This window comes from Pleurodeles waltl, chromosome 10 (assembly GCF_031143425.1).
Source record: "Pleurodeles waltl isolate 20211129_DDA chromosome 10, aPleWal1.hap1.20221129, whole genome shotgun sequence".
Classification (NCBI taxonomy): domain Eukaryota; kingdom Metazoa; phylum Chordata; class Amphibia; order Caudata; family Salamandridae; genus Pleurodeles; species Pleurodeles waltl.
In genome coordinates this window covers 629,431,259-629,456,451 of record NC_090449.1, presented here as the reverse complement: position 1 = coordinate 629,456,451, position 25,193 = coordinate 629,431,259, and the positions used below count along the sequence as shown (strand labels likewise).

At 41.8% G+C, this 25,193-nt stretch overlaps 1 protein-coding gene across 11 annotated transcripts in view; it reads left to right on the top strand.

The window, feature by feature from the left end:
* Nucleotides 1–25,193, top strand: part of KMT2C (lysine methyltransferase 2C) — a 1,516,687-nt gene that overhangs the window by 227,979 nt on the left and 1,263,515 nt on the right. For all 11 annotated transcript variants that reach the window (XM_069211124.1, XM_069211114.1, XM_069211120.1 and 8 more), the window contains exon 3: nucleotides 17,912–18,056. In XM_069211124.1, the coding sequence (XP_069067225.1) occupies nucleotides 17,912–18,056 (145 nt within the window). The remainder of the gene's footprint in view (nucleotides 1–17,911; nucleotides 18,057–25,193) is intronic.

Here is a 25,193-nt window from a genome sequence, read left to right as displayed (position 1 = left end):
GTTTGGGTATTGTTATGATGACAGATGGTCTGTGTTGAGCAAACAGCGGATAGTGTTGGTTAGTATGAGCAGAGTGTGTGTATCTGGAAGGATGAGACTGAGAGAAATGTATACTGTAGTTTTGTATTGTGTGGGTGATGGCAGGTTGTGTTAGTGGGAGTGGACAGAGTAGTGTTTGCTGTGAGAATGCAGGTGTTTGACTGATGTAGTTGTGGGGGATATGTGTTGTATAAAGGGTATTCTGTTGGGTGATGGGACAATGCAATCTGTCTGTGGTCAGTTTGTGATGCAGGAGTTGGATACCTTTGTACAATATGTGTTTGCATGTTGAGGGATGTGTAGGGGCTGGAACCATTCCTGGTCAATTGAGAATTGGGCAGCATTTCTGGCCCTAGTCCCTACTTGTCCTGAACAGGCCCAAACAGGCAGCTGCCCTTGTCCTCTCCGCCCTTTGCTGAGACGCCCTGAGTCCTAGCCGTTAATAGCCCTACTGGCCAATAAGAAGCTGGTCCTAACCTTAGCCAATCCAATTTCAAGCCCTGATTTAAACAACTAATGGGAGACCCAGCCCTAATCATCCAATCATAGCCCTATTCCTGACCACCAATCACAGCCCCAGCCCTAAAACCAGCAACCAATCAGATTCCCAGCCCTATCCACCAATCACAGCCCTAGAACCAACAGCCAATCAGATTCTCAGCCCCATCTACCAACCACAGCCCTAGAACCAACAGCCAATCAGAATCTCAGCCCTATCCACCAATCACAGCCCTAGAGCCAACAGCCAATCAGAATCTCAGACCTATCCACCAATCACAGCCCTAGAACCAACAGCCAATCAGATTTTCAGCCCTATCCACCAATCACAGCCCTAGAACCAACAGCCAATCAGAATCTCAGCCCTATCCACCAATCTTAACCCCAGCCCTGGAGCCAGCAACCAATGGAAAGACTATCTCCCAACAACCTATCACAACAACATATGCAACAACAAATAGGAACTTATTAAAGGAGCAAGTTAACTGAAGTCCAGTCCCTGTGGTCAGGGAGCAAGGCAACTGCTGCTCTATTCAGAATCTCCTTGGATACAGACAGGCTGAATCCACACTTCCAAGCTAGCAGTCTCTACTTTCCAGGTAAGGGAGAGATTGTTTAAGAAACAAACACTGGAAAACTGCTGGGCGCGCACACTGAGATCGGGCTTTTTTAAAGGCAAAATAACAGGGGGGCAGACAGTTTTTAAGCACAATTTAAATCACAGAAACAGATTAAAACAGTCTCCTAAAAACACACTCTGCAAGATGTATGTAGCCTTTTTACTTAGAAGAAAAAAAAGGGGGGGAAGTTATGTGCCACAAACTAGCAAGGCAATTCACACAGTCACAGCAAAAGCGATTTTTAAAGGAACACCACTTTTAAAGAGGCCAGGCTGCCTGAAACACAGAGTCCACAGCACAACAGACACAAGTAGCTGAAATAAACACTTTTGAACAAATAATACTATTTACCCAGAAAAATCTCAGGACTCCTTACCTAGGTCTTTCTGCAATCCTTACGATGCATCTTTATTTTAGTAAGATGCATTTGCATGTTGTACTCCAAAAATGAAAGTTGTTTGTTGTAGGTGTTGGGTTTGAAACTGAGAGTCTAGAAGACTTTCCATGGCTGCAAGGATGGTATGGTATGGCCTGGTGGTTTGTTGTGGCCGTGTGGTGTGGTCTGGCCTCGTGTGGTGTTTGGCACGCACAAAAAATATTTGCTTTTTGCATACTTATCATAGTTATCACTTCCTTCTACTAATTGTTTCGCGTGCATTAAAATCACTTGGTTCCCTTTGTTTGGGTATAAGGGTGTTTTACCATCTGCACCCTTGCTTGGATGGAGACACACTTTTTTACAATTTTTCCTCACTTGGGATCTATATGCTATCATCCTCAACATCTGCATATTAGATTTAGCAAACCTATTTCTGTGTATTTCACAGCCTTGAAAAAGTCACCTGTTGTGACGAAACACGTGTTGGCTGTGATTGTGGAACCATACTCCTCTTGCTACATTGATGTCCATATCTACAAATAAATGGAACCTACTACATACAAACGTTTCTGGATGACTTGTTGATTATGAACTATTTGGAGTGCTGTGGGGTATTTAGAAATATATGCATAGTGTCTTTTGTGAACACTGTTTTATGCTTTTGGGTAGTGGAGTTTACATCACTGCCCAGCACCGTGCTCTATTCTACTTTGGGCTAACTTCAACACAAACTGTCATTGATTGTACTTAAGTGCACCCCATTCTCCACCACTACCCCATGGTCTTGTGGTGTGGCATGGCTTGGTGCTCTAGCCTAACCCAATGGTGTGGTGTAGCCTGGCCTGACAGTGTGGTGTTACACGCTAGGCCAAGCTACTCCATGCCACGCCATGCAAGGCCATACCCATACCATGACAGGCCAGGCCATACCATAAAATGACAGACCAGACCACAAAAGCATTTTTTGTTGTTGTTTTTGTTAACTTTCAGCCAAGTTGCACAGCTGAATAGGCGAGACCTATTGGATTTCCCAATGCTAGTTTAATTCAAGAATTCTCTGGTTGAGAGAGATGAATTATTAACGGCACTGCCCGGACCGAGAACGCCATGCCAGGAGGCTGTTTTTTAAAATGTTAGGGGTCATAGGTCAGTTTGAGGTCTAGTGATACAGATAAACTTTATCAGTTCAGCATTGTCTATTACGGAGGATATTGTAAACATGAAGAGTTTACGTCAAGTAGTTTTAAGGTTTGAAGCATGCTTGAAGTAAATGTTGATTGTTATTGACTGGAAATGCGATTACAGGTTTGCATTTTCAATAAAGTAGATAGCCGCAAGCTGCAAAACTCTTGTTGATAGTTCTCATGGTTTGCGTTACTATCTTTGTTATGGACCTCTGAATTATTTTGAAGAGCTTTTCTGTTGGGTAGGGGCATTTGAAATTTGCCGTAAGCAGTAATATCACTTGTTTTCTTGGTTTGTTGCTTTGTTTTATGTACTTTCCTTTGTAATTATTTTTGCATTAGTGTTGTGAGATGTAGAAGACCATCTGATCGTGGTGTCTGTTTTTTGATGCTTTGAGGGGAATCACTTTTGTGACATTGGTGGAATTGACAGGTTCCAGTGGTTATTTAGCAGACACTTAAACCAGAACTGGGTCCTAGATCAGTCTGGTTTACTATGTATTTGTATAGGAAGTCGGTGGGTATTGGGGCATTGGGGAAGGTTGAGATCAAAGTTGACAACATGAATATAGTGTCCGGTGGTGGAGGTATTATTCCCCTAGGGTCTCCGATTCTAATGGGAGTGTGGCTTGCAGTATGAGTTAGTCTCAAGACTAGTTGGTGGATATCAAACTTTTCTATGTTAGCTATGAGGTGTGATGCATGTCCAGCTAGTCAGATCAGGAAGTGAGGTCACCCAAGATGCATAGAATTTTTTAATGGTCCAGGATAATACTGGAGAGGGAATCCAGGAGGGTGTCTAAAAATGCACTGTTGTGAAATGATGTGATAAGTAAACGAGCAGTAAGAAGACCAAGCAATTTGTAGCGGATCAACAATGCATTAGTAAGGACTCACACTTCGGCATTTTGCCGTCTAGGTGGATGGCCATTTGTATTGCATTTTTGTAAACCATAGATATTTCTTCCTTCTTTTTCTTGCTTTGTGGATTGTCAGGATTTTAGCATCCTTTATGGATGGCCTCCTAGAAGATCAAAAGGCCACCCATCACCTAGCCACATTTCTGTGAAGAGGAGTGGTTTAGATTACAATAGAAGGACAGTAATGTGAATTCTGTTCTTGCTTGAGAATCTTGCATTGGTTATTGTGCTGACAAGGCAGTGCTGTTTGCTATTGTAGGTTGGTACATTTCCTGGTGTGGTGGATATTTTTGTGGAATCTTCTTTGAGGGAAGCTGCAGGAGTTCCTTACATAGGAACCTTCTAATGTTAGCCTGAATTATAAGCATAGGTCGAATGCCTGTAATTTTTCTAAAAGTGTATACCTCTCTAAGGATCTTGTTCTCTAAACGTCATATTGCTATAAATTACTTCATGCTTGTTAAAGGGACCAATCAATTTTTGAAGCGTGACCACAAAGGTCTTTTTGGTGTAGATTTTATTTGACAGCCTCTTGCAAAGATCCTCCTGTTTTGCAGTTACAAGCCCTGACAAATTAAAACAAAGTAAACAAAATAAAATTAGATGTTTTTTATGTTATTGAGATATTCACTGTAGTATTATGGTTACATTCTAATCACTCGACAAATTGTAGATAAATCAAAATGTCAATATTGTGGAACGAGTAGTTTAACTTTGAGCCTTTTATTGGGTTTCCGCCAAAACGTTTGTTTGGGTGTTCATAAAAGAAATTTAAGAAAAGGAACTCATTGCAATTAATAAACACTAATGCAGGGATATGAGAGTTCCCTTTGAGCTCACCTCTTTATGAAAATGTACTTGATCTTACATGGCTCAGTCTCCAGATCAGCAGAAGGAAACCTAATGTTCCACATCTTCCATAAATATTGCTATTGATGGGAAAACTCAAAACATCTGAGTTGTCCCTGCTGTTATCCCCACTTCCGGTGCTAGGACTAGACTGACAGCATTTTTAGAGTATTATTTGGCCGCAATGTTAGATGGGCACTGACAAAAATATTGGGCTGCATATCATATTGCAAAATGTGTTGGGTAACCGAATTAGGTTTCTTAGAAGATTACTGTTGTCAGCTCTAGAATAGGGGTGAAAGCACCCACAATCAAAATAATAATAATTATGATTGTAAAATTTTATGATAATAGTTTTTCAGAAGATTACATAATCTTTTTTCCTGCTACTTTTTTGGGTTTAATTTATAAACCTTTGCATGGTATTTCACAAATATGTATATGGATGGATTGTGATGTAAGTGTATAAAGATTGATAATCAGCATACGAAAATAAAGGAAAATGCCCAAGATTGAGAGTAACTAAAAAGATATTTAGTTTATGATGCCCAAGCCCAAAGTGGAGGTATCCCTTTGGAATAATATACAATAAAATGTATAGCGATACCTACAACTGTATTACGCCAGTCAGAATTTGATATAATGTATTATTTTTTGTATTTTGTTTACATAGTAAAAGTATTTGATAAACATTGTCCCTTCATAATATAAAAAGTGTTTGTATCTGTCTTGTGTCCTGAGAATTATGGAATAGACTATTGAACCACTGAAACACAGCAGGGATGTGGAATTCCTATTGCCTGACGAACAGGACATTTTGTTTGGGGTCAAGGGGAACAGGTTTTTAAGATTCTTTTGTCCTTTGGATAAGTAGGTCCAATCTCCTGCAGCACAAACCCTTTGGCTGCCAATTTACAGTACTGCATTAAAGGAAATGTCTGCAGTTGAAATATATGTCTGTATGTTAATGCTATATAAAATTGTATTTAAGGTTCAATAATGCAAAGCCTTTATTATTAGAGTGAGCGTTCTAAATAAATATCGTAAGCTCGGACTTGCACTACTAACAGTGGTTCCAGTAAAAAAAAAAAAGTGTAAAATATGAGGCTACCTATAATGCTCCCAGAATTCTCTGATTAAATGCAAAATGTTGCAGAAGCTTGAATGCAAGATTGTTTATTTTTTACTTTCAAAATAAAATATTTAAAAAAAAAGCAACTAGGGAAAAACATTTTACTAAATTACTTTGAAATGTAGGTAACATTTATTTGAAGCATCATTTAGTAAAATGTGTTTATTCATGCAAAATATAATGGAAAGTAATTGTAACCAGTTTCATCAAGACTATGATAAACATGAATATGAACAAGCATTGGCAACGCCAGTTGGTCAAACATTGGTGATCAGTCTTTTGGTTTTGTCAATGTGTATCTGCTTTTGACATGCCTTTTGTAAAACTTAATTGTTGTGGGAACTGCTGGGCCCCCACCAGTGTAACAAAGCAAAAATATTTTTTGGTTGCAATAAGCACACATTGCCACAGTAAGTTCCTGCCACTGAACAAAACTACTTGTGTGCCGGTATGCTCCTTGTGAAAGAGCAGGTTGTGATTATCGACATGTAGAGTAACATGCATTTCTAGAGCATGGAACATGTCAGTGTATCCAGGAACTGAGTAGGAGCGAGTTCTGCAATTTGGATCAGTCAGTATAGCTAGCCGATAGACGGATAGAGAACACCAGACCTAATGAAGGGTCCCAATTCTTAGTCACAAAAGTGCACCCATAGTATGTCTTTGCATTAGTGCAGATTTGTGTATTTCATGAATTTACAAGAATTTACCGAAGTAGACCAGGAAATCGTAGGCATAGAATTTATTTATGAACTATATTTTAGCACGAGAAAATATGCAAGTGTAGATTTGCTAATATGAAAATCTGTTGAGCATTTACCAGTTCACTTTCCCGTTAACCACTTTTTTCCCCAACCACAGAAGAAGTTTTACTTTTGACGCTAGCCAGGAGTACTTTCCAACCTTTCTCAGTGTAGGAAATAAGTAGAGAAAAGCTGGGGAAAACCCTTAAAACATGGAAGTTAATAGGTTTGCAAAGACTATAAGAGGCATTCCAACCTTGAAGTATTGCATACGGTTTCCTCGCGCCCCAATATGTTGATTTGCAAAAAGGTGACAAATTAAAGAAATTGTTAATATTCAAGCCCTGCTATAGTATGAGCCCTGGCATAATCAGAGAGGCTATTATTATCAGAGCTCTAAAATGAGATTCCTATCATGATGGGTCGCCACACTACATGGCACCAAAGGGACAATAAGATTATTTTTTTAATCAGACAAATAAGTTTTTGAAGCAACCTGTCCCATGGAAAGGTAGACATTTTAATAAATTCCACACCCCTTCGCAGCATCAACAATGGTTAACGTCTAAATCTTATTAGATGTATATACAGGACTCCGAGTATCTTTGATAATATTGTAATAACAAGATCATAAAATGAGACCACAGCCTACAAATTGCGTACCTCTAGTGGATCTGGGAAAGCAATGACAGGTGTCAAAAATGCCCGGCGGCCAAATACTGGATGTTTTAGGTAACTGAATGTAAGGGTATTCAAACAGATTGTAGATTGTCCTCTTGGAATTTTTTGTACTATACGACAGAGCCACAGCAAGTGTACTAAGGAGCTTGTGGCTTCACAAACCCCTTTGTCTAATATTCAAAGCTATCCCAATCATTTATTTTCTCAGGGGTGTGGTACCCGTACAGTTCAATTTTGAAGTAGGGTTTTCTACCCCTCATACACTTAATAGTCCCATATGTTCTTTGTGCATTGTATTACATTCAATCTTTGTAAACTCCTGGCCAAACGTAATGTCTTATGATCCCAGGGGATTTTGTGGCAGTGATCGCTGTTAAGAACGTTTTGTCTATGCAGGAGATGTAGCTATGCCCCATGTCTCTTGGCAAGTAGTTCTCAAATACTGAGGTCTCTGGTGGTGTTGAACTTGTTTAAGAGATGTAATACCTAGGATACAACTGCTTATAATTGAATTTCTCCATTTTAGGTAATCTGTACTCCCTTTTAATGTCTTAAACTGATTTAATTTCCACTTTGTTAAAAAGGGAGCACAGTATACATATATTTAACAATATATTGTTAAAAAAGGTGTCACTCTTGTGATCCCTCCAGTTTTAAAATCCGCATCTCTTCAGCCCCAGTGTGAAATCTGGGTTTTCACATGATGGTGTAAGAGGCAAGGAAAAGTGGTGAATCTGTCCAGCGCACAGTTCAGACGTACATATCGCCAGGGAGGAGTTTGTAACTAGCCCCCCTATGGGCCACATGGAAACCAGGACCGGTCAGCAGGGACAAGACAGACAACAGGCAGATTCACAGCTACAGGAGGAGAGATTTGAAGGAGGAGATAGCATTCCTTTGGAACCCCTGCTTCTTCAAATATTAAATGAGCTCAAGTCCCTGAAAATTTCACAAAAAGAAGCGAATCATAAAATAGAGACTCAGTTAAACTCGATAAGTACCAATATCCAGCAACTTAACTCCTGTGTCATGGTGACAGAACATCGAGTCTCAGATTTGGAAGATGGTCGAGTGCATCTGGTGCCAACAATCTCCAAATGTCAATTAGATCTGCCGGAATTGCAGATCCGGATGGACGATGTGGAGAACCACTCACATAGATACGATTTAAGATTCACAGGGATTGCCAGTAGGGCGCGAAAATGGGCAGACTATTACAGATTTGATTACAGATCTCATTGAACAGCATGTACTCCCAGAACCGGTGAGCAGTCATTACGTTCTCTCCATTATGCGTGCTCATCAAGTACCGGCAGGTCAACCACTTAATGCTAAATACCCCCGAACAATACTGGTGAACTTCGGTGATTTTTTCATCAAAGAAAGTATTCTGCATCAGGCAATCAAGAGCAAAGTACATCAGATCCCCGGCGACTACACCTTTAAAATCTTTTCAGACATGTCTACTGCCGCTGCACGAAGAAGGAGGGAACTGAAGGAAATTATTCCGCCATTCCAAAAAGCAGGAGCACCGGCTGGGCTTGTTAAACAATCAAAACTAAAAGGTTTTTTTAAGGGCCGGTCAAACACAGTCCACAAAGTAGATGCAGCTGAAGCTCTTCTGTACTCAATACGGAAGGGGGATTGGCGGGTGGGGGAAGGGGGTTGAAAATGGTAGTAAATCAGTGGGATGAGTTTCACTATAATGTTTGATTTATTATACAGAAAACAGTGCACCTTGTCATTATATGTTGTCAAAACTCTGCGCTGCTTCTGCTGACCAAGGTCCCATGTCGGAGCACCTAATTGGGAGAGAGCAGAGTGGGGTGGCTGGTGGTCCTGGATTGCCCAGGCAGGAGGGCTCCAGGTGTTGGCCACGTAAGGGGGGGGGGGGAGCTGGTAGAAGGGGAGGGTGGGTGGCGGGTTTGGGAAGTGGAGGTAACTCCAACTCAGAATAAAAGTATCCAATTAGGTAGACATAGGTGGAGTATGATAGACGAGCAAGATGGGACACATGACAGCATAGGGCGCAGGACTCAGTTGAAGCAACAGAAGGTTACCAAGGCAGTTACTGAACCTTTAAAACAGGGCACATCAAAGGGCAGGCCCAATTGGTGCACAATTTGTCCGGCTGTTAAAATGACCCAATGGTAGGGTTAAACGTCACTTTGAAAATTGTTTCCTGGAATGTTAATGACTAAACAATAGGAGAAAAAAGGGCGCCATTGAAGAATGGGTTAAAACATTGAACCCCTCTGTAATTTTATTACCGGAAACCCATATCCCGGCCAGCAAAATGGAGAGCTTCGCTATGTTTAAAAACTGGGTTGACTACAAGGGGGTTGCAGCGGCTCAAGCTGCTCATAGGGGTACAGTGGTCTTCCTAGCTACAAAACTTGGGGCTCGAGTCCTCGATTTTGAGTGATAAAAATGGGCATTGGTGTTGGGTGAATTGCAGACTATTAACAGAAAAGCTTACCTTTGTGACCCTGTACACTCCTCTAGTAGATGATCCCGGACCGTATGGCGAGCTCTTTCAATCCCTCCTACACCTTGCAGGTAAAATCATTATAGGTGGGGATTTCAACTTTCTCCAATACCCGTATAGCGATTCGTCAGTGAAAGGGAAGAAGCAACATAAAACAAGAATGGCAAAGGTGTTCAAGGACTATGAAAGAATGCGGTCGCTAGGGGGACCCTTAGAGATCATCAGCTCCAAACAAGAGAGAGAACACATGTTTCTCAGGTCGTTTTAAAAGCGCGTCCTGTATCGACTTTCTGTGTCCAAAACGCTTCACTTCCAGAGTCAGCAAGTGTTGCATACCAGCCTTTCGGGTAATGCAATCCTTATCTTGGATAAACTACTCTCCTTGGACCGGGGCTTGCTGCAACCCAAAAGGTTTTTCCTTATTTTTTTTCTTTTTTTTTTTTTTAATCAGCAGCTGCTCCAAGAGGAAGGCTGGGTCTAGGTTTGCAGAGTCGAAATAAAGGACTTTCTGAATAGAAATAGAGACTCCACTACCCTTAATACAGTGTGGGACTCTTTAAAAGCCTATATAAGAGGCATTATAATTTCAAAGATGGTAGCAGACAGGTGACATTTTAAACTGCAAAACAGGGTGATGGAAGACGCAGTTCAGTGTAGGTTGGATAATTATCTTTGGGCCCCCACGGAGAACAATAAGAAAGTATTGGATCTCGCTAAACAGGCACCGTCTGCTAGATATACGGAAAAGGCTGAAAGAGTGTACCAGTGCCACAAGCAAAATGTTTCAGGAGAGTAACTTCACTGGCAGATTTTTGGCCTGGCAAACACGAGATCAAGCATCACGCAATACGATTCATGCTTTAAAATGCGTGATTACGGGGGAAAGATACACCAAGGCTAGTGCAGTGGAAGAGTTGATGTTAGAACACTATAGGCAAATCTATTCCCAAACTCACAATATTGACTGTACGACCATTAAGGATTTTCTTTTGGGAAATTAAGTATCCCCTCATTATCAAGAAGAAAGGGTGGCACCCTCTCCCAACCTTTCACTAAGCCAGAATTAGTATAAGTGATGAAAAATCTACTGAATAGGAAAGCTTGTGGACCCAACGGACTCCCAGCAGAATTCTTTAAAAAGTTTGTTGATGTCTTAGCAGATTACCTTCTGGGACTCATTAATAATATATTGGAGGGCGGGATGATTCCTAACTCCTAACGTCTAGAAAATGTAGTCATCTTCCCAAAAAAAGATAAAGAGGATCTGAACGCGTATCGCCAAACCACACTACTAAACACGGTTTATAAAATCATTATGAAACTTTTGGCCTCTCGATTTAATGCAATTGTACCCACTTTAGTACATCCAGACTTAAACGGGTTCATATCAGGGTGCAGCTCTCAACTAACACACATTTTTTGGTTTAGGCGCTGGACTGCTTTGCTATTAATAAAATCCCTGCCATCATCTTTTTACTAGATGCAGAAAAAGCTTTTGACTTAGTGGTATGGGATACACTGTTTGAGATTCTATCCAGATTCTGGCCGCTGTTAGTCTTCCTATTTTCAGCCATTACTTGTGTTTTAAACTCCTCATTCTTCAAGAGAGTTGACTCACTATTTAGCTCATTTATTTCGCACTATAAAACTGCATGTTTTGCATTGAGCACGTTATCATCAGATTGGGCAGAGCTAAGTCGCCCTTCTCTCAATCTGTGCGATTACTGTTATGTGACTTTTGCTCAATACAAGTCAAATTTTAAAGCTGTATCTTCTCTGGATAGCCCTTTTCCGCAGGACCTTCTTGAACTAATCTGTAAGGAATATGAGACGCCAGATCCTACATTATTGGTGAAATCCCCCCAAAAAGTTTGTTACAAGACTCTTAAGTGGTTCTTCAAAAAAAGGTCTTATTTTCTTTGAAGATACACAGTCCCTTTTGTGAACTACTTTAACCCGCTCTCCCAGTTTGTAATGAGGTCAGGGGCCAAGCTTAATCCGGAGACAGCCAGGAAGTGGGAAAACGCAGGATTCAAGAAAATTGGAGACTTCCTAGTTGGTAGTAGATGGTAAACACGTTCAAACATAGGGGAAGCAGTTCAGAATGATTTTCTGCTGGTGGGGTATTATAAGCACCTGCTCTATAGTTTTGATGATCTAGACATAGACCAGATTCAAGATACTCAGATGATAGTGAAAGAGTTGAACAGATGAGTGGGTGAATGGCGAAGTCTACTCGGGGAAGAGAAAAGGTCCAATTTCTGGGTTAAAGCTGCTAGGAAATGGGAAAAGGACAAAGGGTTGATACTATCCAAGGACAGCTGGGGGAAAGTGAATCGATTACATTTTGAGGCATGAAAAGGAGCAAACTGGCACCGAATGCTATTTTTCACCAAATGGTTACTTTACCGTATCCTGCAAGCCTGGTCTCGGATTAACCCTGGCCATCCTGCTCATACAATTTTACTGATCGAAATAGTCCCTAGCACCTTGCTTCTGGTCTTGGGCTATGATCCAGAGGTACAACTCTCTACCAGATGGGTAAAATTAGTCTTTATTGCTACAGCGGTTGCTCGATCTCTTTGATTGAAAAACTGGTATTCTACACAGACTCCAGCTGCGGAAGAATGGTTAAAACAAAATGGTCCTGGTAAGAAAACAGGACTGGAAGTATGCCATGAGAACTGTCGGGCTAAAGAGGTTCTCTCAAACAGGATACAGTTTCTTTGAGACAATGGATACCAATGCTGTTTAGGAAAGAATGAGAAGAGCCACTGGGGTCCAAGATGTGGGCACTGAGTGGTAGAGGATGTTTGGGAATGTGATGTAATTGCTTCATGCGCTAGCAGTATAAGTATGCAATTATGAAATTGGTGTTTTAAGTCAGGCATTTTGTAACTGGGTTGGATGTCTTAAAAAATAAAGTAAATAAAGAAGAGTGGTGAATCCCTTCTTTTACCTAGGTGCTGATCGTAACTTGAGTAATTTGACTGGTGTAGCACTGCCATCTTCTGTGCTTCTTTGCAAACCACAGCATCAACAACTGAGGGGACCTGGCTATGAGATGGTCAACTGGCCAACAAAGCTTCATTCCTTGCTAATTTCCTTTTTATCTCCTTCCTCCAGGCCTCTCAGTTGAAAGATAATATAAGTGGGACTGCACTTTTTTCCTGGGTATGGAGTGTGGTAGTGAGATATACTTGTCTATCTGTATATCTATCTGTACAACTAATATATATATATATATATATATATATATATATATATATATATATATATATATAATCAGTCTATAATCTGTGCTTCTGTGTAGTACTGGCCCCTTTTCAGCTCAATATACTTTTGTCTATAGGTGTCTGGAGGTGATGTTGGGTGAATATTAGTGGAATTGGGTGTAATTTTCACAGTTGTGCCCTACCTGGCCTAGATTATGAGCGCCTGTGCAATAAGGCCTAGATAAATCTATATTTTATCAGGTCCACTTATTTTTAGGACCTGCTCACCCATTCTCCCGAGTTGACCAAGAAAAGGTGTTCTGTTCAGTCAGAAAGTGGAGGAGCAATAAAAATGCCTTTATAATTTGTTCTAGTCTTGTGACATTTGCTCTGTGCTCAGAGACAGGTCAAAAGTCATTTTGTCTTCTTAAAATTAATTTTCTTTCTGACTGTAGAGTTCCATCATTTTGTAAGGTGAACCTTTTGACCTGCTGTACAATGTGTGTGAAATGGAAAGCTGTTGTGTGTCAAGTTTTTCCTAACACACAACATTTAAATAACTAAGTCAGCTGTACAAACATTTCAAAATATATTTCAGTAGTTGTGCAAACCCAATTCTTGTACTTCTGTGTCATGGACATTTTTTTTTTAATAGGATGATAACAAATCAGAACACTTTACTTGGTATGTACAAAGGATAAAAATGTTTTCTGTAACCCAATTTTCACAGATTAATTCACTATATAGTTTTATCAGTAAAGCTGCAAGTTAGTGGGAAGGTATTTGGGCATTTCTTGCAAATGTACTGTCTTTAAATGACAGTGTGCTACCACAGCATGCTTTAGTAATTTATTCACTAAAAGCAAGTATTTAAACAAAAACTGAGAAGCACTTCTTTCCAGATTGCAATTGTGATCAGAGGCCCAAACCTGAGCAACTTAAACTCATGTTGCAAGAAAGTCCAGTTAACCCTTGTGAAAGCTTTTTCCACGCAAGGCTAGTTTACCAGTACTTTGGATGCTCTCTACTTTGTTTTGTGCCTTTTTGGTTTATCCACGCATTGCCAACCTGTGATAAGTCCCATTTGGATTCAAAGTTTGTAGGAGGCTGGCCTGGCTTGTAGTGGGTACCAAGGGGTACTTACACTCTGTACCAGGTCCAGTTATCCCTTATTAGTGTATAAGAGGTGTTTCTAGCAGCTTAGGCTGATAGAAGGTAGCTATAGCAGAGCAGCTTAGGCTGAACTAGGAGACATGCAAAGCTCCTACTATACCACTGGTGTCATATGCACAATATCATAAGAAAACACAATACACAGATATACTAAAAATAAAGGTACTTTATTTTTATGACAATATGCCAAAAGTATCTCAGTGAGTACCCTCAGTATGAGGATGCCAAATATACACAAGATATATGTACACAATACCAAAAATATGCAGTAATAGCAAAAGGAAGTAATGCAAGCAATGTAAAGTTACAGTAGATTGCAATAGGAGCACATAGGTATAGGGGCAACACAAACCATATACTCCAAAAGTGGAATGCGAACCACGAATGGACCCCAAACCTATGTGAGCTTGTAGAGGGTCGCTGTGGCTGTAAGAAAACAGTGTAGGTTAGAAAAATAGCCCACCCCAAGACCCTGAAAAGTAGGTGTAAAGTGCCCCTATATTCCCCAGAGAGCACAGAAGACGTGATAGGGGAATTCTGCAAGGAATACCAACACCAGCAATGCAACCAAAGTGGATTTCCGGACAAGAGTACCTGTGGAACAAGGGGACCAAGTCCAAGAGTCGCGACAAAGTCGAGAGTGGGCAGATGCCCAGGAAATGCCAGCTGAGGGTGCAAAGAAACTGCCACCGGGTGGTAGAAGCTGTGGATTCTGCAAGAACGAAGAGGGCTAGAAACTTCCCCTTTGGAGGATGGATGTCCCACGTCGTGAAGAAGCTTGCAGAGGTGTTCCCACGCAGAAAGACCGCAAACAAGCCTTGCTAGCTGCAAGGGTCGCAGTTAGGGTTTTTGGATGCTGCTGGGGCCCAGGAGGGACCAGGATGTCGCCACTTGGATGAGGAGACAGAGGGGGCACCCAGCAAGTCAGGGAGCCCTCACAGAAGCAGGCAGCACCCGCAGAAGTACCGGAACAGGCACTTAGAAGAGGAGTGAACCAGAGCTCACCCGAAGACACAAAAGGGAGTCCCACGACGCCGGAGGACAACTCAGAAGGTTGTGCACTGCAGGTTAGAGTGTTGGGGACCCAGGCTTGGCTGTGCACGAAGGAAATCCTGGAGGAGTGCACAGGAGCCGGAGCAGCTGCAAATCATGCAGCACCCAGCAATGCAGTCTAGCGTGGGGAGGCAAGGACTTACCTCCACCAAACTTGGACTGAAGAGTCACTGGACTGTGGGAGTCACTTGGACAGAGTTGCTGAGTTCCAGGGACCACGCTCGTCGTGCTGAGAGGGGACCCAGAGGACCAGTGATGCAGTCTTTTGTAGCCTGCGGTTGCATGGGGAAGATTCCGTCGACCAACGGGAGATTTCTTCAGAGCTCCTGGTGCAAGAAGGAGGCAGGCTACCCCCAGAGCATGCACCACCAGGAAACAGGCGAGAAAGCGGCAGGATCAGCGATACAAGGTTGCAGTAGTCGTCTTTGCTACTTTGTTGTGGTTTTGCAGGCGTCCTGAGCATTCAGCGGTCGATCCTTTGGCAGAAGGTGAAGAGAGAGATGCAGAGGAACTCTGAGCTCTTGCATTCGTTATCTAAAGAATTCCCCAAAGCAGAGACCCTAAATAGCCAGAAAAGGAGGTTTGGCTACCTAGGAAGGAGGATAGGCTAGCAACACAGGTAAGAGCCTATCAGAAGGAATCTCTGACGTCACCTGCTGGCACTGGCCACTCAGAGCAGTCCAGTGTGCCAGCAGCACCTCTGTTTCCAAAGATGGCAGAGGTCTGGAGCACACTGGAGGAGCTCTGGGCACCTCCCCTGGGAGGTGCAGGTCAGGGGAGTGGTCACTCCCCTTTCCTTTGTCCAGTTTTGCGCCAGAGCAGGGCTGGGGGATCCCTGAACGGGTGTAGGCTGGCTTATGCAGAGATGGGCACCATCTGTGCCCATCAAAGCATTTCCAGAGGCTGGGGGAGGCTACTTCTCCCCAGCCCTGACACCTTTTTCCAAAGGGAGAGGGTGTAACACCCTCTCTCTGAGGAAGTCCTTTGTTCTGCCTTCCTGGGCCAAGCCTGGCTGGACCCCAGGAGGGCAGAAACCTGTCTGAGGGGTTGGCAGCAGCTGCAGTGAAACCCCGGGAAAGGTAGTTTGGCAGTACCCGGGTCTGTGCTAGAGACTCTGGGGATCATGGAATTGTCTCCCCAATGCCAGAATGGTGACAATTCCATGATCTTAGACATGTTACATGGCCATGTTCGGAGTTACCATTGTGACGCTATACATAGGTAGTGACCTATGTATAGTGCACGCCTGTAATGGTGTCCCCGCACTCACAAAGTTCGGGGAATTTGCCCTGAACGATGTGGGGGCACCTTGGCTAGTGCCAGGGTGCCCACACACTAAGTAACTTAGCACCCAACCTTTACCAGGTAAAGGTTAGACATATAGGTGACTTATAAGTTACTTAAGTGCAGTGGTAAATGGCTGTGAAATAACGTGGACGTTATTTCACTCGGGCTGCAATGGCAGGCCTGTGTAAGAATTGTCTGAGCTCCCTATGGGTGGCAAAAGAAATGCTGCAGCCCATAGGGATCTCCTGGAACCCCAATACCCTGGGTACCTCAGTACCATATACTAGGGAATTATAAGGGTGTTCCAGTGTGCCAATGTGAATTGGTGAAATTGGTCACTAGCCTGTTAGTGACAATTTAGAAAGTAGAGAGAGCATAACCATTGAGGTTCTGGTTAGCAGAGCCTCAGTGAGACAGTTAGTCATCACACAGGGAACACATACAGGGAACACTTATGAGCACAGGGGCCCTGGCTGTCAGGGTCCCAGTGACACATACACTAAAACAACATATATACAGTGAAATATGGGGGTAACATGCCAGGCAAGATGGTACTTTCCTACAAAGTTTAACAAGCATTTGCAATGCAATATGTCTTGCATTTGCTCAAGTTAGAGCGGTTAGTGTTGTAAACACCTAACTGGACTTTTCTTGCCACATAAACTGAAAATGAAAAGTAAAACAGTTTCACATAAGTGAGCCGACAACCGCCATGAGCATGAAGGAGACACACAAAAGGAAACAAGGTCGCTCTGAGTCAAAGGTATGGGCAAAAGTGCAGTTATCCATGTAACTGGCAAAAGTACAATTATCCATGTAAAAGGGTCGATTTCATGCAAAGCGCTCAACTACTGCCCAGTGAAATCATGCAGCATAGGAAATAAAAATAAAAAGTAGTCCAGAAGCCATGCGGAAAACACGGAGCCTCATATGTTTTCAGTAGTTTACCGGTGCTCTTGAGGAGGGCTAAACACCGGAAAGGTATGCATGCCTTTCACTAATGAAATCAAGCAAATTTTAAAAGACAAGCCCACTAACCACCCAAACTGATGGGTGTGGTTAAAAGCCTATAGAGAGATGACAAAAGGGGCCAGAGCGCTTGCACACTCTACCCTAAAAAGAAGATTGGCCTATAAGAACCACCTTTTTGTGTTTTTGTGGTTTTTTGGGTTTTTTTTTTTTTTGCCAGGCTTAAGAGCTATTGTGTTAACTGCATTGAGCAGGGATCCTGTGAAAACTCATGTGTTGCCAAAGGAGCTGCATATTTTGTGAGTATCAGGGCTAGAGGCCTCTTATAGAGAGCTCTGAACTCTTTTTGTGCTGTCGATTTCCTTACTTTATTCTTGAGAGATTGGATCGTCCAGTATCATCATGTGCAGCTCCTGGACTCTGGTCATTTAGGCAGAATAAAATAAAGATCGGTTGCCATGGCATATTTTTTGCCAAGGTAACTGGGAAAGAGGATGCCTTTATCACTCCCTGGGTCCACTGTAAGACTTGTTAAACAGTTTCTTAGAAGTCAACCATTCCATCTTTATATTGATCTGTTTGATACTTTTATATTAGTTACACTACAGATCCAGCTGTTTCAATAAATTCATCCCATAAAAATGAAGCACATTTGATAGTAACTTTATTTTTTCCTTACAGATATCAAAGAAAAATGTGGAGTTGAAGAGAGACAGACAGTGTCAGACACCAAGAACCAACAGGAGCTAACACTTGCTTTTGAGCACTCTTTGCCTGAGAAGTCTGCTGTGCCTGTTGCTTCTGTTGATGTGGAAACTCAGACCAGGTAAGACTAAACGTTTTTGCAGAGTCAGACGTAGGCACAGGGTGTGGATGCTACATAGTCATCGAGCCTGTCAGTGAATAGAAGAACAAGATTCCTGTTGCTTGTCATTTTCACATGTCGAGGAATATTTGGAGTTTGAAGTGATCAGAAAATAATTTGACTAGCTTTCATCCTTAAACTGCAGAATAGGAGTGTGAGGGCTGGCTGGTGCCCAAGATGGTGGATTCCTATGTGTGCTCCAACAGATGGCTCTGATCTCCTTTTGAGACTAGTGAGTCATCGGAGTTCAGACGGAGGTTCTGGAGGCACCGGAGGCTTGATTGATGGCCACAACTTGATAACTCTGACAGTAGTGAGGCCTCCGTGACCCCCGTTTCCTGGCCTATTTGTAAACTAGCATATTGGTGCATTGACATAAGCATTCACACAGATATGGCTGGCATTAGTAACCTTGTGTGTGTTAGAGTGGGGTGAGAGCCCTGGTGGCCAAGTGGGAGCGCCTGTCCAAGAAATCCTGGGCTTAAAGCAGCACAGAGGAGCTCCTAAAGGCTTCAGCCAAGCTGTGAAGAAGTAGCAGTAGGAATGTAGAGCCAGAGGAGATAAATGATGATTGCCAGAGGCCTAATAGTGCTCGGAAACTGGCATAAGCCACACCTGACAAGAAATCCAAAGGCTGTCACTTTACCAGAAGGTTGCGAGCTTAACGATCAGAGAGGATCCCATTTTTTCTGTCACCAAGCAATAGTGAAGTTGGTGCTCCTGCATTAATAGTGTTTTTCTCTTAATTTGCTTAGAGCCATATCTGGGATGCGACAATGGAAAGAGAATAGTATTTAACCCAAGGAGCGGGCTGCTAGTTAACAGCAACAGTGAACACCTTGTAGAATGTAATTATGAGCATAAATTCACACCGGAAGAGAAACCGTGTTAAGCTGCATTAATGCTATATGCTTAGAAATGACTGAAAAATCAATCACTGTTGAGAGATCAACTGGAGGGATTTGACCAATGGAGTGGCAAGCACAGAGAGATATGGGACCTTTGAAATCAGATTGCGAAAATCGGACGACTAAATACACAGCTCGTCAGGTGCAGAGAGTTCAAAACTTTCAGAAACAATGTGATTTATGTCATGACAGTGCTAGACACCACGCTTTATCACCAGAGGAAACCAGATGAGTGCAGGGTATTCCTGCATAGGCCCCACTAGATACACTGCAAATGGTTTGTGCACAGTGCTTGGAGAAATGACTTCGGTAGTGCAAGTCATATAATCTTAAATGGGGATTATGTTCAGACTACCCCAGAAGTGACTTTGAGACAACCATGATAAAGGTATCTCTGTGACGTTTACCCTAACTTCAGTAGTCTGGAGACAAAGGATACGCAATGAAGAAAGTAACATTGTTATAGGAGAGGCCAAGTCCCTTTATTTTTTTTTCTCAATTCAAGAGAGGTTTGTGAGAAAAAAGGCTCTTGTGCAAATAGAACACAAACTAATGGAGCGTGGCATCACAGTGCAGTTGTGTTTTCCTGTAAGACTGAGAGGGTAATTTGCTGAGAAGTAATGCGTGGTGTCACAGGTGGACTGCACTAAAATATTTTTGGAAAGATTAACATGTGACTGATGTAGGCTAATAAATAAAGGGTGGACACTGTTGTTGGGTTACTGATCATTACTGGTCAGTGGTACAGAGGTCCTCCTTAAGGAGGAAACATGGGGCGAGGTGTTTGTGTTGTTAATATTGTTTTCCTCTTTTTCTGTGAATATTCATTTTACCCTTTTCCCCCTTTTTTGGCCTGTACTGCTAGCTGCAACAACAAGAAGTGTTCTTGAGCTAGTGTTTAATTATTTTTAATTGTCAGTTACTAGTGATTTTATTTGCTGATGAAAGTGACCTGTTGACATACGTTAAGCTACAATAGAGCTATATAAAGCATGACAATTGCAAAATAAAAATGTGTGGCATTAAGTGAATTAACTTTATGTACGTATACCACTGTGAGCTGGCTTAATGAACTTGCAAACCAATGCATAGGATTACAGATCCACACCATCAAAACGTATTAATGTTGTTTATTATACACATTGTGCAGGCAACTTTCACTAGCTCTATAACTTGTGGGTGTGTAAGAGGGTAACCTCAAATCATCTTGTGGTAGTAACCCTTTTTATTACTCCTCTTTATAATTCGCTTATTTACATTTGTTTTACAGGAGCAGGGCAAAATTATATGCATTACTTTTTTGGCAGCTGACAAATGGAAGAGAAACAGCCCTGATCTAAGCTAAAATTTGGTATCAGTGCAAAATATATTGAAATATGATCCCTGGAATACGAAACAAAATTTATGAATCTATTCATCTTTGTTTTTAGAAAGAAAATGCAATTCTTTCTTTTATGTGAATACTATTCGGTGGGTACTACTAATCTCTTGAAGTTTCCCTCAATAGAAATATCAAGCTTCTTACTATGGAGATTGGCTTCTTGTCAGCCTCATCCTATTAACTGTCCTCTTAGAATTAGTTCTTCTCTTTCCTCAAAAGTGATTTGGGGAATTGCTTATTCATCCGTGTCGTAGGCTCTTCTATATGACAATAGGTTTGATTTCTACCTAAAAATGAAACAGAGAAGATCCTATATCTAGCGTGCTTTGAGGCTATAGTTAAGATTAGGTGAGTTTCCTTGTTTCTTCTGGTCCTGTTCCTTGCATTTGATGCAGATGTATTATAATTACTATAATTTGACAGTCTTTGGAGTTCTTTTTTTCTGTCCTCAGTTTTGTGATGGTGCTAGCCTTACCTTGACAGCTTCTTAATGTTTCACACTGACAGCTATTCTTCACTTCACTGCTTTGTTTTTGTGTATTTGTATTATATATAGGTGTGCATATAAGCAAATTTTTTCTTCTTCTGGGGCACAGAAAGTAATTAAGCAACATTCCCCTTTTCCTCACTGCTTCTGAAAGAAGGGGGATGTGTCCGCCTGCAGCTCCTCTGCATGACAGTCATTCTGCCCGTGGGACACCGATTAACATAGTGGAAAGATTAGGATGATAGCACTTGGAGTACTGAACATCTCTTCCACTATGGCTATGTAGAATCCCACTATTCAAAGTGCTATTAGCTCATAAGTCATGACTGGCTGGTTAAGTCAAACATGGCATGGCTCACATGGTGGCTATGGTAGTTTGGGGAGGGTTCAAGTGAGCAACAGGTAGTGGAGGGGCATCAACTCTGAGGAATAAAGTAACCCCCAACAGAACATAAAAATGCTAAGAATTCCATTACCTTGTGAAGAGCATCTACCAGCAATCTCATGTTTCTGTACAGTAGTGGAACTCCTTGGCGACTTGCAGTATTCTTGAATTGTATGCTCTGTAACACTTTACCATACTTTTAAATAACCAGTCCTCGGCCAATTCCCGTCTTCAGGAGAGATACCATGACACTCCTCTTTAGTGATAAATCAGTTCGTTTATGTGATAGGCACATCAGAGCTCAGTAATGCAAAATGTCTGTGTGATGTGTGTGTGTTTTTGTCTTAATAGAGTGTGTGTGTATAACTACACACACACACACACACATATATATATATCGAATTACATGTGTGCTTGCTTTCATTGCACACAGAAAACATTTAACAAACATACCATGCCAGAGAATTACATAGTTCACAGATATGAAATATTTCAAGAGAATTACCAGTTGGAAAGCCTTGTCTCTCCAGAAGGCCAAACGATGTCAGATGTCTTACTTAGCAAAGTGATATTTAAATAACAGACTCGAAAGAATACCAGTGACAAATTGATACAGGTCTGTTGTTCGGTTTACGCTATCCCTCAGAATAGGAACCCAATTGGACATATTTCCTCCTTAATTACCCAGCCCGTCTATGAGCATAAATATAAGCAGAAAAATGCGAATGAAGTAGATATCATGGGCCTTAAGGAGAACTTGTTTATTTTTCTTTTTAATCATGTGAAAGGGAAGGAAGATTAAAATACTTAATAGGTCTTAACCTTGCACAATTTTAGCATGCAGTTTAATTTCAGCCTGAAATGTTGTGTCCTCCGAACTAATATTTTGTGTGGCAAAGCTTTCTGCCACTGGAAAGCAGTTACTTTCAGTCCTTTATCTCTCCATACTGCCCTCTGATTGCTTGATGACTTCCTTTCGAGTGGCCGTATAAGTTTTGGTTTCCTTGAAACTCCCAAAGTGAACAACACCATTCAACCAGTATCTCATTTTCTGAGCCATGTATGCGCTTTGCTTTTCACTCCTCTGTCCAGTCCACATCATACCACCTCTTTTCTCAAAAGATGCCAAAAATGACCACTGCATGTGAATACATTTTAACTTGTCATCAAATCTCTTTTTAAGGGACCTACAATTAAACCCCATCGAAAGCACATAGGAAACCATTGACTGCATCTCAAACCATTGAAGACCAGCATTTTAAACAAGCATTTGCAAAGCAATGAGTCTCACGTTTGCTCGATTTAGAGCTATTAGCGTTGTAAATTCCTATCTGGACTTTCCTTGCCACATAAATTGAAAATGAAAAGTAAAACAGTTGACATAAGCAAGCCAGTTCAAAACTCCATGACCCCCCCCCATGAGCGGTAGCAAGACGAAGTTCGCTCACAGTCAAACGTATCAGCAAACGTGCAATTATCCATGTAACAGGGTCGATTGAGTATGCAGTAACAAAATTGTCCCAAGGAGGGACAAACGTAAAGCATTTACCAGTGATGACAACTAATTTTTGAAAGGCAAACCCATGAACGAGTGATAGTGAAGGGCGTACGGTGAGCGTGGTTAAAAGCCCACAAATAGATTACAACACATCAGACATAAAAATGGGAACTGGGTTGAGTCCCCATATCTTTCTGTTTTTTTTGCCCTTTTGTCTTGGTGTGCATAGTGCCTGGATGGTAGGACCTACTGTATCAAACAACCTTAAATCCTTTGATACAATATGACTTATCACTTTTTATCCTCTCTAACCGCTAAGTGGAAATCATGAATGTGTTAATTCCTGCATCCTCTGGAGGAGTGTAGCTATGTGAACTTGACAGGACAGAATAGAAATGATTTTAGGCATTGAGGCGACCATGCTTAAAACATCATTATCAGAGTAGCGGGAACATTTCACAATAAGTATAAAACTTGCACACAATGAGGCTATTTTGAAAAGGAAGTCTTATTCTACTATTTTGAATATCTGGTTTGTGTAGATCACCATAATCTGTTCCAATTGAAACAGGATATTGGGGCTACCGCTTAGAATGCTCATGGAAAGAAACTAAACTATCCAGCTTGAAGTTTTCCTAGCATCCAGACCAGTGCCTACGCCTTATAACTGGATTCAATTTATCTGTGTCGATATGCAATATGTATCAGAGGCTAACGCTTGGAGAGGATGAGCAGCACCTTAACACCATTTGTTAGTGACGATGGGCCTTATCAGTAAGTTGATTAGGATCATGACTTCTGTAGTGCAAATCCAAAGACGCATCTGACTGTGCTTCAGCTCCTTTGTTCCGATACTTCAAGATTATGTAAGACCCTATAGTAGCTTTTTGTGTGTGTGTGTTCTGGTATTAGTCCGGGTATGTAGGCATCCTGACACCATCTTTCAGCTTTTCATTTTGATAGTGAAGATTGTTAAAAAAAAAAACCACAAGCATTGCCAGAGCCAGTAGGCGTCCAGCAAATTTTCTCCCGCTGTTATCCACAATGCTGGCCCCATTCACCTTCCCTTCCTTGTCTTTTGCTTGCCAAATCCATCCTCCCTCTTTTGTGTTGCCAGCCTCCCCAACCCTCTCTCTCACTCTGTGCCTCATTGTCCATGTTGAACCCTCCTGCCCTCTTTTGTCTGGGTTGCCCCTTCGTCTGTTGTTTGGGTTGCCCCTCCCTCCTTTGTCCCACCTGACCTCTGTGTTGTCACACCTGTCTGTTTTGCTCCACCCCCACTGCGCAATAAAAAAAGTGCTGTGAGACGGCCAGCACAGGCTGTGCCATAGCACTTTTAACCTCAGCACCTTCTGTTCCCTACCATCACTCCCACCAGCAGTAAAACACCAAAGTTCTAAGATGTGGCCAGCACTTTCAGCCAGGATTCACAGCAGCCACACTGCTGTAGAATATGTCTAAAAAAACATTGACAAAGCCAATACCTCACTTAGGTGATACTTTTTGGCTTTGCCAATGCTAGTTTTTAATTTACTCTTACACGTAGGCATACAATATCATAAGAACAGATTAATTGTATGTGGAAAGTGATTTTAAAGCTGAGCGTACAAGATAGAAAAGCTGGAATGTACAGAGAGCTTAAAACCCTTTCATTGCATACTATTGGTTGGCTTTGCCACTCATTTGCTTGCTTTCTACTTGATAGCAAAACAAGCTATCTTGTGTTTGTCCCTGCTCAGGAGCATAGCCTATTCGATTGTGTCCTTCCACAGCTCTTTCAGTGAGTGTCTTACTTATGTATTCATTTATTTTGCTTAAGCACTACTTGATGGTGCATGTGTTTTTTATTGGTCTCCCTTGTGTACTTCTGTCACTCCGTAAGTTTGTTTTCTAGCTTTCTCCCTAATGTGCCTCTCTACCCTAGCTCGGTTTCTCTTGCCTTTGTGCTTCTCCCGTTGATGCCCTCTCCCACCCTCCTTCTTACTCCCTCCCTCATGCATTTATTTTTCTTTATTCTCTCCTCCCACCCGCTACCCTAACTTGCACCTCTTTTGTTTACTCCACTCTCATCCAGTACACACCCTCCCCCCCACCACCATCCCCTTCCGGGTCGTATTTCTTTTTTTATTTATTTTGTTTTGGGATGACCAATCAGCAAATTTCATGGCAGGTGCTGTACAGCATCAACAAAAGACATTGGCAGAGCCAGTAGTTCTCAAAGGTGAGACCAATTGGCTTTGCCAGTGTTTCTTAGGCAGAGGAGCTGGCCAGAAGATTTGGGACTTCTGATAAAATTCCCCAACCTGGAGTTCAAACAATCAATGTTTCTATGCCTTGGAAAGAAATAGCATGTGGTTTGTTCTTGCTGCTTTCCTTCATAGATAAAATGCAAGATATTTAACCCTTTCTCTGCTAAGGACGCAATGGTTATGTCCTTGG